The sequence below is a fragment of the Lupinus angustifolius genome, chromosome LG09, assembly GCF_001865875.1.
Source record: "Lupinus angustifolius cultivar Tanjil chromosome LG09, LupAngTanjil_v1.0, whole genome shotgun sequence".
Classification (NCBI taxonomy): domain Eukaryota; kingdom Viridiplantae; phylum Streptophyta; class Magnoliopsida; order Fabales; family Fabaceae; genus Lupinus; species Lupinus angustifolius.
This window is the reverse complement of record NC_032017.1, coordinates 13,074,758-13,089,854: the sequence shown is the minus strand read 5'-3', so window position 1 is coordinate 13,089,854 and position 15,097 is coordinate 13,074,758. Positions and strand designations below refer to the sequence as shown.

General features: G+C 33.9%; 2 protein-coding genes across 3 annotated transcripts; one reads left to right on the top strand and one right to left on the bottom strand.

Moving 5' to 3' along the window:
• Positions 18-8,722, top strand: LOC109356588. 2 transcript variants are annotated; one of them, XM_019599986.1, is made up of 18 exons: positions 24-899; positions 1,624-1,824; positions 1,945-2,028; positions 2,518-2,577; positions 3,157-3,201; positions 3,905-4,104; positions 4,195-4,701; positions 4,900-4,993; positions 5,098-5,277; positions 5,357-5,446; positions 5,613-5,675; positions 5,815-5,889; positions 5,981-6,031; positions 6,422-6,499; positions 6,611-6,745; positions 7,291-7,398; positions 7,705-7,770; positions 8,289-8,722. In XM_019599986.1, exons 1-18 carry the CDS (start codon positions 531-533, stop codon positions 8,361-8,363), a joined length of 2,481 nt encoding a protein of 826 aa, XP_019455531.1. In that variant the 5' UTR covers positions 24-530; the 3' UTR covers positions 8,364-8,722. The 2 variants fall into 2 exon arrangements, 1 of the variants encoding a protein (XP_019455531.1); XR_002108758.1 differs by lacking the exons at positions 7,291-7,398; positions 7,705-7,770; positions 8,289-8,722 and having other exon boundaries at positions 18-899; positions 5,968-6,031; positions 6,611-6,649.
• LOC109356405 (40S ribosomal protein S15a-5-like) lies at positions 9,593-11,250 on the bottom strand. The gene is made up of 3 exons (XM_019599733.1): positions 11,051-11,250; positions 9,921-10,081; positions 9,593-9,806 (listed from the first exon to the last, which is right to left on the bottom strand). Exons 1-3 carry the CDS (start codon positions 11,178-11,180, stop codon positions 9,708-9,710), a joined length of 390 nt encoding a protein of 129 aa, XP_019455278.1. The 5' UTR covers positions 11,181-11,250; the 3' UTR covers positions 9,593-9,707.

The window sequence follows — 15,097 nt, the reverse complement described above, 5'->3', positions numbered from 1 at the left end:
TTTTGAGTCATTCATTCATTATCATTATTCTTCTTTTAGAATCATTTAGGTGCTACCCATTAATTATCTCAGTGGAAAAGTTTCAACTTTTGACGTGACAGAGAAAAAAAAAGTACATGCCCAGAAGAGAATCAACCTTTGTAAGATTCCTTAATCGTTGAAACATATCTAGTTTTCTTGGGATTCGGTTATTTTTTAGGAAATAGGGTCATTGTTAACGATTTAAATAAAAGGGGTGCAAAAAGATTAGATTTTGAGGGTAATTTCCATCTGGGGTTCCCTTAATCAATTCAGTATCTGTTGAGATCATCAAATTTAGTGAAATTATCCAAAAAAGGTTGAATTTTGATGAATATTTGCCATCTGGGGTGGTTTTATTCAATTCAGTATCTGGTGGAATCATCAATTTTAGTGTAGTGTTCCAAAGCGGGTGGTTGTTTTGGAATTTAGTTCATGGATTGAGTAGAATCTACAATTGATTTGTGAAGCCGAAACTCGAGAGCATGAGGTAGTTGTGTGTGTGTATAAACATGGACTCAAAGGAAGAGGGTGAACATCATGAGGATAATCCCTCATCACCAATGTCAATTCTGCATCATTTATCGGAGGGGGCTTTTAAAGTTGCCGGGGAAGCATTGCAGAATATGTATTCTGGTGGCAGCGGTGGTGGTGGTAGTGGTGGATCGAGTGTGACACAAATAAGGCCTTGTGTGCATAAACGCAGTCAAAGTGAAATAGTTACTAAAGGATTTCATCGGAGTAATAGTTTTCAGAAACTAAGAACTCATGTGAACCGGTGGCGGTGGGGTGGCAGCAAACATCGTGAAGAGGCAAATTTCAACCCCGAGATCTTGGCAAACCAGAAACGTCAGTGGTATCAGCTTCATCCCAAATCTATGGTATTCGATTTTTAGAATCCCTTCATGTACCATACTTGTTTTTGCCTGATTAATCTGCAAATAGTATTCTGATTTAATTTATGAGGGTGTAATTTTTTTTTTACATTTTCACCACATTCACCATTCATTTAACCATTGAATGATACACTGACTGTGTCGTCGTTGCTATCATGCTAATAGTTTTCAATAGCTCGTGCAAATTCATGTTGAGCATGTTTCACCTAGCATAGAAAATCATTTTCCGCCCTTCTATTATCCGTTTTTTATAGTTTGATTGACAAAATGCACTGCTTCATTCAGGCAACTTCTTTCCCCTCTAGAAAATTTAACTATATTCTTTAATTCCTTCGTTTTGTTCCAAAAATATAATTCTTATGCTCGCAACATTTTAAGGCCAAATATACACCATTTTCAAAGGAGTTCATAGTAGTTCTCTTCATATAAGTCTTATACCATCAGAAAGAACTTATAGCACGATTTTTGAGGATTTTGATTGCTCACGTGGTTCTTATATTTTACCATGTCGTGCTGGTATTATGAGTACTGGGTATATTGTTAATGCTGGAAGCTTTTTGGAATATATCATCTAGTTATGGAGAAACATTAACATAGACGCTTTATTAAATTAGCCATAAGGAGTTGACTTTGTGTCCCTGACACATGTTTGTCAGAAATGTGAACTTATCAGTCTTTTGAAGTAAGTCATTGAATATTATTACTGTAGGATCGTGTAAATTATAAGGAGCCAACCTCGCTCTTTGAACATTTTGTGGTTGTGGGGCTGCATCCAGATGCGAATTTGGAAGCCGTGGAGGAAGCATTTGCAAGAAGGAAGAAGTTGGAAAAAGATAAGGAAAAATATGATTACGTAGATTACAAAATGCTGCAGCGACAAAGGTTGCCGGCACCAATTTTGGAACCTCAGGTTTTTTACATATCAATTTTTTAATACATATATTTGATCGAAAAGGAAATTTTATTACAGAGAACAGAAAGAAGTTTTAACTAAGGGATGATAAGCTGATATCTATTTGTGAATGTGCAGATACTTTTCAAATATCCTCCCGGGAAGAAGCTAACAGTGCGAATGAAGGATTTAGCCTCCTTCTGCTTTCCGGAAGGTGTTAAGGTCTGCTTGACACTATCCGTACTTAATCGTATCTTTTCAACTTCTTTTTGTATTAAATGCTTCCTTTCAAACTGCTTACTATATTTTTTTCCGTTGTTTCAATTGATGGTACTAAAATTGTCCGACTATTGTTGCCTGTTAGTCTTGCCTCTTCTCTGATTATTACTTTGCAAAAAATTTCGATTTGTCTTGAAGTTTGAAATTTCTATTATATTTTGTTTCACATGAGCACATATTATGAGCATATATTACTTCAGGATCAGGAATAAATATCTACTACCGAATCTAGAGAAGTGTAGGTCGGTTATAGTCACTTGCATTCATAGGTTAAGATTTATTAGGATTGACCGATACTCTGGCTATTTTTTGTATGATGTGTTAATCGTAAATAATAAGTTCACGTTTGATAAACCGTAGGTCTATTTAAGTTGTGAAGTCTGTCGCTAATTTTACGGTAAACTGTGTCACTGATTAAATGCCGATTTACAGGCCACGATGTTGGAGAGGACTCCATCTCTAAGTGAACTAAATGAACTTGTCTACGGGCAGGTATGCAACATCAATCTCAATTTATCTTCGATAAGGCAGATACTGTAGCTCTTTGACAAGCTAGTTAAAGCAAAATATCATCTTTGATTTGCCAAATCTAGTTTTTAGATGAATTCATACTACTATATAAGCATAATTTAGTACTTGGTGTATACTAGGACATACATATATAGAGAAGTTTCGAGGAACTATACATTTCATGATCTCTCATTTCTGCTATACTCTCTTATGATGTTTTGTATGCAGAGTTGTCATCCCAGACATTACAATTAATTGTTAAAAGAATTTTCCATATTAAAATTATTGATAATCCTATAAGCAATGATGAATAATTGATTAATGCTATTTCATTGTATAAAATAAAACAAAACAATATTCTCTTACTCGGATAGCAAAAGTTATTAATGATATACCGGTCTATCTGTTATTCTGTTTACCACTTTTTCTTTGCTATCTCTCTTTTTAGTTGAAAGCTGGCATTGGCTCAACCATATTCTTTATTGTACGATTAACCTTCTATCGAGCGCTTACCATGTTTCGGACCAGAAGATAACATTTTTATCTTTTTCATCTCTACAGGAGCATTTAGGCAGAGATGATCTATCATTTATCTTTACACTCAAGGTAATTTTTATATTGACACCATCTATCTATTTTGGTCTGTTAGTCTGATATGATTTGTGATTGTTTTTGAAAACTTCTAATAATATTTGACTTACCTGTATTTCACATCTCCGACTTTGCAAAGATTGTCCATGTACAGTCTGCTCATATTCTTATTTTGAACTTCTTCTTTTCGAATGATTGAGTGGGAAGATAACAATAAAAAGGGCGACCCGATGCACGAGTCTCCCACTTAGTAGGAGGATAACAATATGTTAAAATATATTTACTCTTTGCTTTTCCATGAGGTAAAACTTCGGAAGCATGTGTCTATATTTGTCTGAAGATTGTTTCAATTTTGTTCAAACATTTAAGATGTCAAAGACCGTCCTAATGTTGTAGTTCAAGCTGCATGTGAGAACTGACTAACTGAGTAACCAAGGATAAGCTTTTAGTTGGTGACAGACTCCCTTATGGGCAAACTCGATCGGCTTGAAATCACGGACAGAGAATAAGCTTACCGCATGCCATGTGCTATGATATAACTGGCTATAGAGGCACTATGTACATACACACACACACACATATATATATAATGGTATTTGGTGTGCATAGATTTTGTTCATTTGTTTATCATTTATTTCTTATTGTGCAATATTTTGTATGAGAAACAAAGATAAGTAATTTCTAAAACTCATTATGTATACCTTCATGCCTTGATCAGGCGGCAGACAATGCAACACTTTATGGAGTTTGCTTACATGTGCCGGAAATTGTTCAGAGGCCCCCTGGTATATTAGGGACATCATCTCCTCATTCTCATCCATCTGGGATATGCAGCCGATTTCTAGTTTCTGCACCTCGTTGTTACTGTCTCCTGACCAGAGTTCCTTTCTTTGAGTTACACTTCGAGATGTTAAACAGGTTAGCATAGTAATAATTGTTTTATTGGCCTATACCGAGTAAAGTTTTCATGAGACCCAATAGAATTCATTATGCCTTACTTGGATGCAGTCTCATTGCACAGGAGCGTCTGAATCGGATAACTCAGTTTGTAAATGAGTTGACTCTCACCGGATCCATTCCATCAACACCGAAATTAGATGACCAAATGAGTTCAAATGCTAACTCCCCGGAAAGGGAGTCATTTAGTGACTGGATGTCTTGTGCAATACCTCTTGATGAGGCAGCAGCCATTACTGCTGCCGCAGCTGGGATTATTTCCGATGATGAAATCCCACAGTTATCGCCCAAAATATGGGACTCGCACTCTCAATCTCCCGCCAGTGTGACAGCCAGTGATGCTTCAGATTTTTTTCAGGTGAGGGATACAGAAAAAGATGGTAGGAAGAATCTGCAAGATCATGATAGTTGTGGTTTTGAGGCACCAGAATCTAATGATTCTATGGAAAGAGTGAATGGAAATTATGAAAACGACCAACTTTCTCCCCACGTTGGAACACCGTTATCTGCTCGGAGTCGTGTATTGGATCGTCTCGGAAGTTCTGAGTCACTTTTCAGGTGGTGGATATATGGTTATAATGTCTAGATTTCAATTTTACTTTTGGATAGACTCTCATCACTATTTTTTTGTTTCTTTACTTGAGTGTGCTGATATATGTTTCCGGCAATAGTTTTTCCATTTTATTTTCCGGTCGATTATGATGTTTGATATTCAATTTCATTTCATTTTCAATGTCATACTGTTTTCATTGGCAGTCCAGCTAGAAGCATGATCTCAGAAGATGAGGATGATCTTTTCGCAAACAATGAAACAGATTACGGTGATGAATTGTTAATGGAATGGGCTATGGTTAGTGTAAAATCGTTGTCCATTTATTTTGCATTGATTAAACTAAGGTGATGCTTGATTGATATGTAAAAATGTTTTCTTTGTTGTGAATGGTTTTCTGATAGGAAAGTAAGAATGATTTGCTACAGTTAGTGTGTAGATATCATGCTTCACCTATTCCACCCCGAGGAAGTGAATATATCTTCCGCCCTCTTGAACATCTACAACCGATTCAGTATATACGACATTCAGTTCCGTCTCTTGGCTTTAGTGAAACCTGTTTAATTTGTTCCGAACCTACTAAGGTAATTCTTGAGTGCTTTATTTATAAGGCCACAGTTTTCCACAATTATGTTCACTCATTACGACTGTACTTGGTAAAAGATCAACGCGAAGTTAGCTGCTGCCGAGGAAGCCCTTGCATTATCAGTGTGGACAACGGCAGCTACTTGTCGAGTTCTGTCCCTTGAAAGTGTAAGCACATATTCTAGTTAAAGTTCAACAATTTTATGTCCGTCGGAAGTTCTGTATAGAAACAACATTGAAGATTTGGACTTTTCTATTTACTATATGTGCTGAAAATGTATCGGTAGTTTCTTGGTTGACGAATTTTTTCTTTCGAATGTAATGTTATTGGCAGCTGCTGACATTAGTTGCAGGAGTGTTGTTGGAAAAACAAGTCGTAGTAGTGTGCCCGAATCTGGTAAGATTTTTAAACAATCAGATTAAGTAAAGGTCATTGATTCACCTTACAATGTTGTCTGCTTAATATTTTTTCTGTTGATTAATATCGATGGCTATATAATCCATCTTTCGTTTTGGCCATTTTTGACACAATGCAGGGTGTTCTATCATCCACAGTCCTATCTCTTGTTCCCATGATTCGTCCATTTCAGTGGCAGAGTTTATTGCTTCCGGTGAGTTTCATGGCATTAAACAAGCCACAGTTTGAGATTTTCCCGTTGCGTTGTCACATATATCTAACAAAATGTTAGTCTTGCTTATCAGGTTTTACCCGGGAAAATGATCGATTTTCTTGATGCGCCAGTGCCATACATTGTGAGTTTCATTTTATTTGATGTTTTACAAAATATGTTGCTTTGACTTATATTAGGACTGTAACTTTTATTGTTCATAATTTTCTCTGTAATACTCATTATTTATAGAGTACTTTTTTTGTGGATGAATTCATATATAGTACCTTTTTAAGTTATAGAGTACTTTTTTTGTTGATGAATTCATATATAGTACTTTTTTAAGTTATAGAGTACTACTTTAGTACACATTATTATTCTAAATTCATGCATTTTTATAACTTCAAACCAAACTTTTCCCTCCTTGATTTCATGCCATGTGAGAATTTACATTTTTTCCTGACAAAACGCGTATTTTAGCGAGTTTTTAAACATTGTTTTCTTTGTTTAATCCAAATTTCCAATGATTTTGCAGGTTGGTATACAACATAAACCAGAACATTTAAATATGAAAACTAGTAATCTTGTTCTTGTTGATGTCCTAAAGAATCAGGTTTGTAACATCTTTTTCTATTTACATTCCAAAGTTTTGGCTTTGCAAACATGTTTTATGATAAAACATGCTGTACCATGTTGAATTTTCCTAATAGTATTCCTTATGTAGGTTAAAATGTGTCACCTACCAAAACTTCCACAACATAGAGAACTTGTCTCTCAATTGGGTCCAATCCATGCTAGACTTGCATGTGAAAGTTCAATTGCTAGAAAGCATCCGGTACATAGGTGCAACGAAGTTCAGGTTCTTTTTAGTTCCGATAATGAAATACTTATTTTCATCTCAGTTCCGAAAAAACGACTACTAAACTATACTTCTGGTCTCTATACTTGACATTTGTTATCAACGTGGTCTTTATATGTAATAAAATTTCAATTCAACCCAACACTTGCAATTATTTTTAATTTAGTCCTCGTCATTTATTGTTATTGTTATAACACCGTTCATTGGAGTTAAGGTTTTCGGGTCAAATTCAAAATTATTGTTACATGTGACCAAACTTATACTTATTTGGTCCTGTATTAATCCGACTTGGTCCTTATAAGTGACAATTTGGTTCCTATACTTTAACTCTAACGGTCAATGGTGTAACTACAATAAACGACAAGGACTAAGTTGAAAATAGTTGCACACATAAGGATCAAATTGATTTTTTGACATATAGGGGATCCTTTGAAAATGAGCATGAAACTATGGACCTAAGAGTATAGATTAACCAATAAAATTTTATGTTATATCTATGTATAATTCATGCATAGAAAACCAGTAATGTGTAATTGTTTATACAGGCTGATGCTGCAACTAGGTTTTTGAATATCATGTGGCACTATTTGGAATCACTTTGTTCAGAACTGAAATTCCATACAATAACTAGTGTACAATCAAATAATGACAGGGTAAGATTCTAAGATGGATAACTAAGTTAATGTTTATTATTCATATTCCTTGGAATTCTTGAAAAAAGTCGGTGTTAACTAACAGTATCTCACCATATGGGTAAGGAACTAATTTCTTTCCTTTCGGGGTGTGTGGTTACCCCACCTAGAAAATGTCTCTGTCATGGACACCTTTTGACCTTATACGATACTTGAGAATCCTGAAGGGCCTTACTCGACCGACACCTTGTTGGTGTCGAAATTCTTAAATAATGAAAATGAGTAGTTTGCTCATGTTTTCCTAGCTGATCATGTTTTCTTTTTCAGGTTTCTTTACTTCTTAAGGATAGTTTCATTGATTCCTTTCCTAATAGGGACCAGCCATTCATTAAGGTAACAACCTTTTATTCTTTAAAAGAGAAATCATAGGAACTAATTTTCTGTTTTACATAAGCATTGAAAGGATCCTTACATTGACAAATCCTTGTTCAGAATAAAATCATACCTTAGCCTTAAAAATCACATGATTTTATGTTCTAATGATAACCCTGCATACGTCTTCCTATACAGCACAAACATGTCGAAATAATAGTCGTGTCCTTGTCGTGTTCATGTTGGACGCTTATTCTTATCGAACACTTCACTAATACTTTCAAACACTCATGAATGTATTATGCAACTTTTACATCTAGTTTTAAAATTTTAATACCATCAGAAATCGAAACGACACAATATTTAGATAAACGTTAGCATTTTATTATGTTTATGATTACTGGTGATAACTTCAAAACAACATTCGTGTCGAGTTTCATGTCATATATGTTTCTTGTATCCATGCTTCCTAAAGAAGATCTAGTCATTTTCACCATAATGGTTATTATTTAAAGCTATTGATTATGAATCTTTGGCAGCTATTTGTAGATACACAGCTTTTCACTGTCTTATCAGATTCTCATCTATCAAGCTTTGAGAATGGAGAATCATAGTCCTATCTCAACATCAATTTAGGACTAAAGGTGCAACATTTTCTGCTAGGCATGGTTACTGGCACAGAGGAAGATAATAAGGTTAAATTTCATTCAATGAACACCTCTACAAGTCCATATGAAAATTTTGCTAATCCAAGAATCCAATGTTTGGTATGTTCATAGTAATAGGCTGTAAATGTCCTATACTGAGATCACTTGTGACCCAAAGGAAAGAATCACAGTCCCTATTTTTTTGAGGGATATGTTCTAGGGAATAGCTGCTAATGTTATTATGTAATTGACTAATTGTGATAAAGAATATTTTCTCTATCCTATAGTTTGCATATCATTAATATATTTTTTTACTCTTGGTTTTAGATTATGATCATACCCTATAATTTGTATGATTCTGTTAAAAAAGTTGTCATGGGTTACAGGTCAATTTGGTTCAATAAAATCTATTTGAGGGACATAAAAAGGTTGTCAAGTCAAGAATTGATGTACAAAATTGCCTACAAGTAACAAAATTGCTTAACATGTTAACAAAGCAAATTATAGACAGACTCAAATTAATAGTTACTTAAGATTTTTTATAAAATAGATTTAAATTCAATACATTTTCCATTTCATGTTCTTTGGATTAAAATGGTATGTAATGTAAGCACATGGTTGAATTATAACCTGCAGAAATTCAATGAAAAAGGTTGCATTTTATTCCCTGCAATATTTAAAGACAGAAGGTGATGTAATGATTAGTAAATTTCAATTGTTTGCCTTTCAATTCAATTATCTTTATAATTTTTTGCTCTCAATCTCATGATAACTACAATGTTCATTATTGTCAGAGAACTGTAAGTATATTTGAGGTCTGGGTTTTCACTGTCAATTGAGAGCCTAGGGCCATAAGGTAGGTTGAAGATGGTGATGATCTATTAAGATGTAAGAAAAACAACTGGTTTAACAGTTGAGTATTTATCTTCACAAAGAAAAAAGAGAGCATAAAAAGCAACAATAGAGAAATTTGAAGTGTAAAATGAATCATTCTTCTAACCGAAAACTGCAATTCTATGGAGAAACAAAAAAATAAAACCACAGTGGTTGAACTAAATTGAGGATTACACTAGTGCAACTCTGGAGTTGAAATGGACTATAAACTAAGGATCAATGTATCCATTCATTTCTAGTCTATTATTTCACAAAAAACAAGACTAATTTCAATAAAATTCATACAGCACAAAGCAAAAATAGACACCAAAACCTCCATTGCTGAACAAAACATTCTGCCATCAAACTCACTCATTGTCTATCTGGGAATATAGCTGAACACAATAGTTGGTCACAATGACATGGCAATGATCTTATTCAGTGAAAGTAACCAAGAACCTGACCACCCACATTTCTTTTCATGGCCTCTTCATGATCCAAAACACCATCAGGAGTTGTAATCACAACATAGCCCCACTGCATTGAGAGAAATAAATAGTATCTTATATAAACGACATTCTCCATTTTTAAGAGCAACTAGTGAAACTGCTGGAAGTTTATATGGACATGGAACATGAATTATTAACCAACCTGGCGTGTTGGGAGAGTACGCGATTTGTAGGCTTCAATATCCTTTGCCTTGATGTCTTGGCGATATGTAATGGCCTTGCAATTGTTAATCCTACCATGTAGTTCAACCGTTATCCTCCCAACTCTATGCGGATCAGCGACTTGAAAGCCCTTGATATAGCCTATCAGGATTAATACCAAATTAGGTACTAAACTTATAGCAAAGCACTGAAATGAGAATCTGATTCTCAGGATTTTAGGGTTCTTTTGGAATTGAATGGAATGAAATTATATATATATATTTCCATTTTGTCGTGGACGGTAAGATTGTTGTTTGGTGACCATGAGGTAACATTTTCAAATCCTGAAAACAGTCTCTCTGCTAGCGGAGGTAAAATTACCTACATCTATCCTCCTCAAATCCCACTAAGTGGGAGCCTCATACACCGAACCACCCTTTTTATGTTTGGGTTTAAGTGGAATTCATTCTATTCTATACCCCTCTTTTCTTTCCCTTCAAATCATGGAGTATGAGAAAGAATGAGGTTTTTAAATGTTACTTCATTAATTCTCATCATTTCATTCCATTCTATCAGCTTCTGAAACAATGGAATGAAAACTATCCTCCATTCCATTGCTAACTACACACACCATGCATACAAGGTTGTCAAATTCGAGTTTCTAAGTAAACTCATGAAGCCATGGTAAAGTCAATTACTAAACTTGAAAATAAACTCCTCGAGTTTACCCATTTCAGTAAACAATCACAATAAATTTCACCTAAAAAAGGTAAATTGACTAACACATTATCAAACAAGAGAAGCATGTTCATGAAAAGGTTCAAACACAACATTCCAAAGTCCAAATTCTTCTAATTACTACTAAGATGAACCCAATCCATAATATGAACCATAAAAGAAAACACCAATTAAACCAATCACAGGAATACCAGCTTACAGTAAAAACAAAACTTGTAACAGGACTTTTAACAAACAGTTAATCTGCATTGTCAAAGGGTAATGATATCTACAAAATGGATACGAAAGAAGGGTAGAAACATTGTGGGGGTAAAAGGGGTTATGAAAAATATGAAAAAGAGTAGAAATTTAAAGAAAGAGAAGTGAAAATAGTAGAAAAAATGAAAAAAAAACCTCGGTGTTTCATGATTTGGAGAAAGGAAGAGATAACGGAGGAGACAGGGTTGAGATTGACGGTTGATTTGCCTCTCCTTTCAGCATTAACGATAGCACTCAATGCCTCGTTCATGATTCTTCTTCCCATCACTCTCAATCACTGAATCAATACACACAACAACACAACCCAAAAGGGTCTTATTTGTTAAGGATTCATACCTTTTATGTATGTCCATGTTCTCCTGCATTTAGTAAAGTTTATATCGCTAGACTAACATTTGTTGAGGATTGAATATTCGATTTTCTGCATTTAGTCAAGTTTATATTGCTAGACTAATATTTTTTGGGTTTTTATATAAGTTTTGAATTAATTATTACCCTGATATTCTAAATAACATTTTTACAGGTTATGCCAACTCTTTTTCTTTTATTTTTTTATTCCTCTTGTTATGTTGCTAAATATTTTTCTCATAGTTTTTCCTTTTGTTTTATATATTTTAGTGTTTTCATTTTTGTTTTGTTATGTACATTTTTCATTCCAAAGTGACTTTTTAAATTTATGGTTCAAAGTTTGGGTTGAAACTGAACTGAATCAACATTCATTCATTTGAAATTTGAATTGTTATTTAGTTCGACAAACTTGATTCAAAAACTAAATAAACCGAACTTGAGTTAAAAATTGAGTTCGTTAAATAAACGAGTCGAACTTAAAATATATACAGTTCAACTCGATAGATTCATGAGTTGGCTTTATATATATATATATATATATAATTTGCAATATTTTTTAATACATTTCGCAAACTTTAATTTAACCGAACTCGAACTAAGAAAATAATTCATATCAAATTCGAGCTCAAATTTGGCTCATTCTCAACCTTATTCAATGTTATCCTACTTTTTGAAACAAAAAAATATATGTATATATATGATGAGTAATTACATGTGCTTAAACTTAATTATACATTTATTTAAATAATTATTATATAATATGTGCTACAAATAAATTATTATAGGCATTGAATTAAAAATATATAGAGATTTTCTCTAAATTCAGCAAGCAATGGTGTGATAAAATAAACATAATTAACTTTCATTTTTTAAATAAAGAATGGAAAACCCAAATTGCAAAATAAATTGCTATTATAAGAAACTAGTGTGTATAGACACTTCGTGTACGCCATTCAATATTGCACGATATTATATATTTAGTTTTTATATATTCTATTTTTTATAATTAAAATATATTTGTTATATTTAATGTACTTTATATTATAATTTTTGTGTATTTATGATAATGTATAGTTTAAGGTGAGAGATATGATTAATTAAAGTGTTGCGGTGATTAATTATGATTAAATAATGTGAATGACAAAATAAAAAATGAAAATTAACTATGGTGAAAGTTACATAAAATAAAATAATAATTTTATTTAGAAGATTTTAAGTTTGAACTATTGTGTCTAAAACCCCACTCATCTTCTTCTACACTTTTGTCAGGGTTTTACCACCTTCATCACACGCGCGATATATCGTCATTTTATCATCCTCTTCTTCATCTCGTGTAACGATATTTTCCACCTTCCTTTTTTCTCATTCTCAATAAGCAACGTTCTCATACCATTTTCGTTTCTTTTTAATCTAGTCATGTTTATTACTCTATTTACTCCTCAATTTTGAACATTGTGTGTAAATGTTTTCCTAAATTAGGGTTTATATTTGATTTAGGATTAGTTCTTTAGTGAATAGTGTAGCAATGCAATTGTATTAGTATATGTTGTTATGTGTTATGTGTTATGACAATTCACTCAAGTGTAAGGATTGTCTTGTTGGTTAAGGAAAAGGGAATCCTTTTCCTCAATGGTTAGTATAAGACGTGGTCGCTAGACTTATCCCGAAGGAATAGTTCGGTGGTTTGTGGTTGCTTGGGTGAGAATAGTACTAAGATGAGTGACATCCTAGGAAGTCCTAGTGTTGCGTTTCTAAAATAGTCGACCTTGCCTAGTGGGATAAAGGCTTGGTTGTTGTGTCTGTGGTTGTGACTTTTTCGACAAGTATGAATGGAAAGGGTCTGTGATGCGTGTAGTAAAAAAAGGGATGGTAATTATAAATACCCAATTTTGACTGGGTTGATTTTTTCAAAACAAAAAAGGGAGGGAACTTTTGAATTTTTAACCTTGTGGAACTGGACTTTGTCCCTAGCCCAACCAGAAACCCTAATCCCCACCCCTATTTAAGCCTAACTTAGAAACTACCCTAGCCTAATCAGAAATTTAAGGAGAAAGAGGCATACAAAAAAGAGAATAGAAAAAAGGAAGAGAAGAAGAAGATAGGAGATGTGGATAGATAAGTAAGAAGCTCTCACCTTTATCATCACTACACCTAAGTTCTCTCCTAGGTACATTCATTTTTTTTTCTTGTTTATTCTTCACTGCCCGTGCTGGGATTTGTTGTTCGTTAATGTTTTTTTTTCTTTCTGTTTGCAGCTGTAAAAAGGGGCAGGACGGTACCAGCTCCCCTAAAGCCATTGCCACAGCCCCGCCATGGAAAACAAAGGACCGGATAGTGGCCATGGAGGGCCGCCTGTCCCAGCCGCGCCCATGGAGGACTGCCTGTCCCAGCCGCACCCATAGAGGGCTGGACCGCCGTGTCCAGCGGCGGTCCACACGGCTGGCTGCACTGGCGTCGCCCTGAACGGGCGGTGGTGCGCCGTTGTGGCTGGCTGCCAAGTGGCGGCAGCTGCCACCCATTCCCCTTGTTCCTCCCTAAATCCCTAATTAATTGAACCCTAAACCCCAAATTGATTTTTTAAATCTAAACCCCCAAATTGATTTTTTTTGAAAACCTAAACCCCAAATTGATTTTTGAAACCTAGCCCCCAAATTGATTTTTTTTTTGAAAACCTAAACCCCAAATTGATTTTTTTTAAAACCTAACCCCCAAACCCAAATTGATTTGAAACCCCTAATTTCAATTCTTAATTCCTTATTTTTATTTTCGTTTTTTTATTTAATCATTTTTTATTCTTTTTTTATTTCGTTTTTTTATTTAATTACTTTTTTTATTCTGTTTTTTTATTTATTAAAATTCGTTTTTTTTTCTTTCATTTATTCATTTGTTATTATATTTTTTTAAGCAATGTGAGATAACTCACTATAGACCCAGTGTCTTGTCGCGTTACCTTATGTTGTAAAATTCATTTCAATTAATTTTTAAAAATTGATATGAGGTAACCTACTATAGATCTAGTGTCTTGTCGCGTTACCTTATGTTGTAAATTTATTTCAATTAGTTTTTTAAGCAAAGTGAGGTAACCCAATATAGACCTAGTGTCTTGTCGTGTTACCTTATGTTGTAAAATTCATTTCAATTAATTTTTAAAAAGTGATATGAAGTAACCTACTATAGACCTAGTGTCTTGTCGCGTTACCTTACATTGTAAATTCATTTCAATTAGTTTTTAAAAGCGATATTAGGCAACCCACGATAGGTCTAGTACCTTGTCGCGTTACCTTATGTTGTGAGTACATTTCTAATAATTATTCAAAGCAACGTGAGTTAGCTCACTATAGGCCTAGTGCCTTGTTGCGCTACTTCGTGTTGCGAATTTCATGATAAAAATAAGATAAAAAAATATATTACTAATAAAACTTATTTTGGAAAGAACTACGTAACCTTGATTTCTCTATTGCAGCTAGAGATACGTAGGAGTAGTTATTTATCTGTCAGACCCAAAAAAAATATATTTTTTCTCTCTTTATTTCGTTTAGTAATGCGAGGGTAAAATTAATGTTTTGAATAAATATCCACATAACTGATCTAGATACCGTTTTTACAACGGGCGGTATGAGGTGCCTAATACCATCCTCATCCACAACCGACTCCTGAACTCAATTTCTATTTTTGAGTGAATCAACCATATTTTCAAAAATTGGGTTTTCATGGTTTCCCTCTAAAAAACATCGATAACGACTCCATTGCATTTAATTGCATGTTTCTCGTCTGTGAACACTCAATTTTGTCCAGCATCTTTACAATAATATAAAATTTTCAAAACAAGAAAAG

Bases quoted from the DNA above. Each gene is read 5' to 3' on its own strand.
- LOC109356588 (XM_019599986.1), top strand. From the start codon at position 531: ATGGACTCAAAGGAAGAGGGTGAACATCATGAGGATAATCCCTCATCA. The intron at 900-1,623 runs GTATTCGATTTT...TTATTACTGTAG, and splicing joins AGCTTCATCCCAAATCTATG to GATCGTGTAAATTATAAGGA. The intron at 5,676-5,814 runs GTAAGATTTTTA...GACACAATGCAG, and splicing joins TAGTAGTGTGCCCGAATCTG to GGTGTTCTATCATCCACAGT.
- LOC109356405 (XM_019599733.1), bottom strand. From the start codon at position 11,180: ATGGGAAGAAGAATCATGAACGAGGCATTGAGTGCTATCGTTAATGCT. The intron at 10,082-11,050 runs GTTTTTTTTTCA...TAATCCTGATAG, and splicing joins CCAAATCATGAAACACCGAG to GCTATATCAAGGGCTTTCAA. The intron at 9,807-9,920 runs GTTGGTTAATAA...CTCTCAATGCAG, and splicing joins GTACTCTCCCAACACGCCAG to TGGGGCTATGTTGTGATTAC.